This window comes from Paralichthys olivaceus, chromosome 15, assembly GCF_024713975.1.
Source record: "Paralichthys olivaceus isolate ysfri-2021 chromosome 15, ASM2471397v2, whole genome shotgun sequence".
NCBI classification, from domain to species: Eukaryota; Metazoa; Chordata; class Actinopteri; order Pleuronectiformes; family Paralichthyidae; genus Paralichthys; species Paralichthys olivaceus.
The window spans coordinates 557,501-564,328 of NC_091107.1; the positions used below are offsets into that span (position 1 = coordinate 557,501).

The window sequence follows — 6,828 nt, forward strand, 5'->3', positions numbered from 1 at the left end:
AGCACCGATGAAGAAGAGTCGGAGGCGAGAAACGTTTCCGGGTTCGATCCGCAGCTGCAGCCGTTGTTCGCAGCGCCATGGCGGCCGTACACAGTCTGCGGGTGTCGGTGAAGTCGGACAGTGGCTCGGACTCGGACTCGGACTCCGAGTCGGACCGAGATGTTCGCGAAGCGGAGCCGATGGAGGTGGAGGAGGGGGAGGTGGAGGAGGTGGAGGACGTGTCCGTGAACCGCTCCCTGAAGGAGCTGCTGCCGGTGAGTGACCGCACTAGGCCCCGCAGACCGGGGGCTGGCGTCTTCTCATCCGCTGCAAGAGTCGGCGTGTGGCAGCTGTGAGTCCCGGCGGTGTGTCCGGAGGTCGCGGTGACCACCGCGGCTGCTCCGGCTCTTCGCGCGGGTTCAGCGCCTGTGACGCGGCTCGTGTTCGAGGTTCTGTCGCTGAGTTAGTTTCGCTCACTTGTTGAACCTCACGCGCACTGACCGCACCAGACTCCGGTTAATAAACAGGAAGTTCAACCGTTTAACGAGTGAAATCACTCGGAGAGTGACACGTGATTATTAACTGTGGCTGGCTCTGATAGAGTCACAGTCTCTGATCAATACGGTTTATTCACGATCACGAACTTTAGTTGTTCTGCGGGTTTTCCTGTGTTATGATTTCAGATACCGGTTAACTGGGGGGGGGGGGGGGGTCATCTTTTACTGTAATGTTCCATTTGTCGTTGTTTACATCTTAATAACAAAGAAATAATATAAAGTGTCCATTCTGTAAAACAACAGTTTCCTCCTGCGTGAGTTCAACGAGATGTTTGAATTTTAAATCAGCTGTTTGAGATGATCTGAGCTGTTTGTGCTTCACAGGACACGAGTCGCAGGTATGAGAACAAAGCTGGAGCCTTCATCACCGGGATCGACGTCAACTCCAAGGTACCACTCACTCACTCACTCACTCACTCACACACTCACTCACTCACTCACTCACTCACACACTCACTCACACACTCACTCACACACTCACTCACTCACACACTCACACACACACTCACACACTCACTCACTCACTCACTCACTCACTCACACACTCACACACACACTCACACACACACACACTCACACACACACTCACACACTCACTCACTCACTCACTCACACACTCACTCACTCACTCACTCACTCACTCACACACACTCACTCACTCACACACACACACTCACTCACTCACACACACTCACTCACACACTCACACACTCACTCACTCACTCACTCACACACTCACTCACTCACCCACCCACACACACACTCACTCACTCACTCACACACACTCACTCACTCACTCACTCACACACACACTCACTCACACACTCACTCACTCACTCACTCACACTCACACACTCACACACTCACTCACTCACACACTCACTCACTCACTCACTCACACACACACACTCACTCACTCACTCACCCACCCACACACACACTCACTCACTCACTCACTCACACACACTCACTCACTCACTCACTCACTCACACTCACACACTCACACACTCACTCACTCACACACTCACTCACTCACTCACTCACTCACACACACACTCACTCACACACACTCACTCACTCACTCACTCACTCACCCACACACTCACTCACTCACTCACCCACACACACACTCACTCACACACTCACTCACTCACTCACTCACTCTGACACCGTGGAGGAGCTGAACCTCTGGATGTTTTTTAAATCAGGAGGCGATTGAGAGGAAAGAGAAGCGAGCGAGACGTTTCCATTTCCATAGTGAGGAGAGCGACAGACAGAGGAACGTCTTTCTCGACAAAGACATCATGAAGAAAGGTAAGAGGTCACCTGACCTGACCCCGAACATGAATGGATGTAAACCCACTGATTGTTTCCAACAGTCAGACCCAGTTGTGTGTTTGCTGACCCTGTCGTTGTCTTCTTCTGTGGTGCTCAGCCATCCCCAGACTGCGCATGGAGGCGATCTATGTGACGGGCGTGGACGACATGAGCACGCAGGACGTCTTCGGATATTTTAAAGAATATCCTCCGGCACACATCGAGTGGATCGATGACACTTCCTGTGAGTACGACACACACACACATCCGGTCAACCTGACGCAGGCGGTCAGTCTGACGGCGTCCCGATCACCAGGATGTCCAACAGGCGGATCACAGCTCTAATGTCTCTGAACGCCGCCTCACTGTTTCCTAGGTAACGTGGTTTGGCTGGACGACAACACACCCATTAGAGCCCTCATTAACACCAGCCGGATGCCGGACCCAGAGGCTGTTACCACGGAGACAGAGGGCACCAAAGAGCCGGGTGAGCAGAGCGAAGGTCAGTGTGTGAACGAAAACTCAACGCGCACAGCCGGTGATTTAAAGAGAAGCAGCTGACTTGTGTTGTACCCGTCACAGGTCACCAGGGTCAGGGGTCAGATGAAGAGGAGGAGGGTGAGGTGGATGAGGATGAGACGGTGAAGAAGAGCGGCGAGGACATCGAGGGGAAAGACAGCGACAGAGAGGTGGAGCAGAAGACAAAGACGGAGGGGGATCAGGTAGAGTCTCACAGAAACTGATCACATGTATTGAACGCTTCCAAAAACTCCACAACATGATTGTGTGTGTGTTGCAGATGGACGACCTATCAGGACCAGAGCGAGAGTCTCTGCTGAGAAATGACCTGCGGCCGGCGATCAAACCGTTTAAAGGAAACAAACTCCTCCTGCGCTTCGCCACACAAGGTCACTAACTCTCTCTCACACACACACACACACACACACACACACACACACACACACACACACACACACACACACACACACACACACACACTGATCATCTGAAAATACTAAACAAAGATGAAAAATATTCAGATGACAAACCAATAAAGCTGTGACTGTAAATATGTTTTTTGTCTGTAGAAGATAAGAAGGAGCTGGGCGCCGCTCGCCGCAGCAGGTACTACATGAAGTACGGAAACCCAAACTACGGAGGCATGAGGGGAATCCTGAGCAACTCCTGGTGAGACTCAGAATATTAAGAACAGCTCATCAAGCTGAACTCAATGCGTTTTCAGAAGAAGTCTTCCGAGGTTTTTCTTTTGTTGTTCGTCTGTCGACGAAGCATCATGAGCCTCGTCTGTGTTTCAGGAAGCGGAGGTTTCACAACCGGCGAATCCAGCGAGACGTCATCAAGAGCAAAAAGCCTCTGATCGGAGACAGCATGGGACACACGCCGCCGTACACGCACCGACACTCAGGTAAACTTTGAGTTCAGAAACACAGTTCCATGTTCTCATGTCTGATCAGTGTAGAAATAAATCATTTCACCTGTTTCCCCGTTTTTGGTTCAAAGTCTGAAATAACTGCAGACATTTCACGTCTTAATGTTAAATACGTCGGTAAAAACATGTTGAACGCTCAGTGGTGACTTTGAAGAGCTCAGCTGATATAGATCTATAGAGGAGGGAAGACCGCACCTCTTTGGTGGAGGTTCTAAATGTTTTCATACCATAACACTGAAGATGATAAATGTTTGTCAAAGTTTATTTTCTGTAATCATTTAAAAATAAAAGTTAAAATTCAGTTGACTTTTCATTGAACCAGAGTGAAGCTAACTTCAGGATTACAGAAACAATCAGAACTGTGATTCAGGATCATTAATCTGATTATTCATCTGGATTAACTCCACCCCCCTCAGCTGACCTGGTCAACCTGCCAGAGGAGCCAATCAAAGAAGAAGAAGAGGACGAGGAAGAAGACGAGGACTACGGTGGTGACGAGGACATGGACTCAGATGACAGGGTGGTGGAGTACAAAGAGCGAGGAGAAAGGAGCGCCGGCTTGCGCTCGCCAGGGGCGGTGCTTCGTAGCCGGACGGAACGCTCTCCATCTCCCTGGTCGGAGTCGGACGAGATGGATTACGACCTGGAGCTGAAGATGATCTCCACGCCGTCGCCAAAGAAGAGCAAGAAGATGACTATGTACGCGGACGAGCTGGACACTCACCTGAAGAGCATCCGGTCAGAGCTGCCGCCATTTTACTCTCATGTGTTTCGCCTCATCAACAGTCTGATGTTTTTACAGAACACGGTTCAGACAGAAACAAGGAGGTCAAGTCCATTTCATCCTCTTGACAGATTCATGAAACGTATGTTTTCTTCTTCCTGTGAGCAGAAACCGTCTCGGGGGGGCAGGATCTCAGAGCAGGACCAAATCCCCATCGCCCCCTAAAGTGACGGACGTGCGACAGCTGCTGGAGGAGAAGAAGAGACAGGGACAGAGACAGGGACAGTCCCCTCCGGCGGCCAGCGGAGGAAAAACAGGTAAGACACATTTGTTGTGTTATTTTTCGAGTTTCAGAGAAAATACCGTTTTTTAATAAAAACATGTTTGTAGACGTTCGACAGAGACTGGGCAAGAGACAACGCTCCCCCTCCCCCGTCTCCCCCAGAGACACTCCCCCGACCAGAGAATCAGCCAGAGACATCCACCGCAGACTGGGCGTGGCCAGTCAAGAAACCAGAAGCCTGTTCTCCAACTCATCCAAGGGCAGGAAGACAAGTACGACTCTCTCTCAGCCTCTGCCTGTCTCTCTGTCTGATATGACATCATTAACATGGCTCCACCCCCTCTCATCAGGTGGCCTGTGGAGCAGACTCGGATGCGCGGATGATGACAGCGGAGCCGGACGTCACGACCACAAACCGAGCAGTCGGTCACCGGGGCTGTTCTCCTCGTCGTCTGGGCGGGGCGGCGATGGTGGTCAGGTGAGCCGAGGCGACGGAGGGAAGGAGGACAAGGAGGAGACGGAAGAAGACGACTCAGCGCTGCAGAAGGTGTGGGGCGCCATGATCAAACAGAAACAGGAGCGACTCTCCCACAAGATGAAGAAGAGCAGACTGGACAACCTGCCGTCGCTGCAGATCGAGATCAGCCGCGACAGCAGCGACGACTCCGACGCCTGAACCTGGGGGGGGGGGGCACCTTCGTCTTTTGCGATTCATAGAAACGATTCATATAAAGACATGAAGCTGTGGTGGCTTGATTTTTACTTTGAGGATGGGAGATGCTCATATCGTGCAGTGGATGACTGAACGGGGCCTTGCTCAGGTTGTCGGTCCTCAGGGTGTGTTTGTCCCTCGTCCTGATCACTTTGAGAATCACAAACCAGATTTAAGACCATTGTTGTTTTTGGTAAAACAGGATTTTACACTTTTATTTACATTTTAAATTAAAATCTCATTGTGAAGAAACGGAGGTGGTGAATATCAGCATCTGATCAGACAGAGTATTGATTATCAGTAGATGATCAATAACCAGGTTCTCACATCAGGATCGGGGCCAAAAACGCTCGTCTGGGACATTTGTTGTGATGCCTGAGTTTGCAGCAGAAAATATGAATTTCATACAAATAGTTTCCAGTGTTGAACAAAAACACAGATGGATGCAGGGGCCCCCGGGCCGCTGCTCCTGTCGATGTGTTAAATACGTGTGTTGATATTTAAAAACCTGCATCACTTGTCAGTGTTTTACTGTCAGGATGTCACAATGCATCATGGGAACAACATCAGTTTTTTTGTCAGTAAGTCATTCCTGCGTCACCATGGAGATGTTCTGTTGTCCTCTTGTCCTTGTTTAATGTTGTTCTGAATCCCCCCCACTCGCTCGGGACCATTCCTCATGGCTTTGAAGCGTCCACACGGACATTACAGGACATAACTTCATCCCCTCTCTGTGTGTGTGTCTGTGAGTGCACAGACATGATTGTCATATTTCAAGTTGGCTCATGATTCATTTTAAACTGAAACACTGCACGCTCCCATTGGTCACTTCTCTGTAACACACTCACCACATCAAGTTCAGTGTGAACGTTTTAATGACGTCAGGTGTCGTACATGTGAATGTAGAGAAGTGGCCGCACACAACTACACTATTTCCAGATGTTCTCCTGCTGTTTTCTCACATGGACATTTTACTAGAGGCTGCAGGAGAAGATCCAGAAAATGTCCAGAGAACCTGACTCAGACATTTGTTCTCACATACAGAACATGTGCAGACTTCAGGTCTGAAAATATCTATAAAAACATGAACAGTCTTTTATGGTGTCAGTGTGTAGTTTGTCCTTTCTGGGCTCCTGTAGAAACATGGTGGACTCTGGAATAGAGGCTTTCTGAAGAAGTGGTTCTCCACAGTGGAACAGTTTCATCCTCTGGAGACCAGATTTGAGGCTCCACCACAAAACGACTTCTCTGAACTTTCTGTTTTCTTTGTTCTATTCATTTATTCAACAGTTTATTATTCATCACATTTTATTTCATTTCATCTCCTTAGGTGACATCCCAATGTTTTTATGTAAAACAAATTTATAATTCCTTTTTTGATATTATATGGATATATCTGAATATTCTTTTAAACAAAGCTTTATCTTACATCCAATGATTTTAGATATTTTGCTTGTTTAGTTTCTCTGATATCCCTTTACAAAAACTGTCTGATCCTAAGAGTGAGGACATGTTGAGGATTTGAGGTCCATGTGCAGCTTCGGCCTGTTCACACAGTGTAACAGCGAAATGTCTCCTCACTCACTCTGGTGTTTGATTTCTGTCTCTATTAATATCAGCAGTTCTTTCAGAGCCTTACATGGCTTCATCTCTGTCACGTCTACACACAACGTGTAGAAACATCGTTTCAGGTATTTCAGCTTTAACAGTCACTTAAAATCATGAGTGTGAAATACAGTATTTGCAAGTATTTAAAATTTTGTAGATATGTTTTTTTTGGTTTGTTCCTTTTTTGTCAAATTCAA

The 6,828-nt window shown here is 48.5% G+C and overlaps 1 protein-coding gene and 1 long non-coding RNA gene across 3 annotated transcripts in view; one reads left to right on the forward strand and one right to left on the reverse strand.

Annotated features, from left to right (window-relative positions):
* LOC138413777 (uncharacterized) overlaps positions 1–91 on the reverse strand; it is a 2,376-nt gene extending 2,285 nt beyond the window's left edge. Inside the window, exon 1 of the long non-coding RNA XR_011246164.1 lies at positions 1–91. This exon is cut by the window's left edge and continues 51 nt beyond it. This is a non-coding gene — a long non-coding RNA (uncharacterized lncRNA).
* ncbp3 (nuclear cap binding subunit 3) overlaps positions 1–6,117 on the forward strand; it is a 6,231-nt gene extending 114 nt beyond the window's left edge. The window contains exons 1-13 of one of the 2 annotated variants that reach the window (XM_069539430.1): positions 1–254; positions 861–926; positions 1,746–1,851; positions 1,973–2,098; positions 2,231–2,356; positions 2,437–2,576; positions 2,654–2,762; positions 2,943–3,042; positions 3,171–3,280; positions 3,721–4,042; positions 4,197–4,345; positions 4,419–4,583; positions 4,662–6,117. The exon at positions 1–254 is cut by the window's left edge and continues 114 nt beyond it. In XM_069539430.1, coding sequence (XP_069395531.1) covers positions 78–254; positions 861–926; positions 1,746–1,851; positions 1,973–2,098; positions 2,231–2,356; positions 2,437–2,576; positions 2,654–2,762; positions 2,943–3,042; positions 3,171–3,280; positions 3,721–4,042; positions 4,197–4,345; positions 4,419–4,583; positions 4,662–4,987 — 2,022 coding nt within the window. In that variant the 5' untranslated portion in view covers positions 1–77 and the 3' untranslated portion in view covers positions 4,988–6,117. The remainder of the gene's footprint in view (positions 255–860; positions 927–1,745; positions 1,852–1,972; positions 2,099–2,230; positions 2,357–2,436; positions 2,577–2,653; positions 2,763–2,942; positions 3,043–3,170; positions 3,281–3,720; positions 4,043–4,196; positions 4,346–4,418; positions 4,584–4,661) is intronic. The other variant, XM_069539431.1, reaches the window with a different exon arrangement.
* Positions 6,118–6,828: the final 711 nt, after the last annotated feature.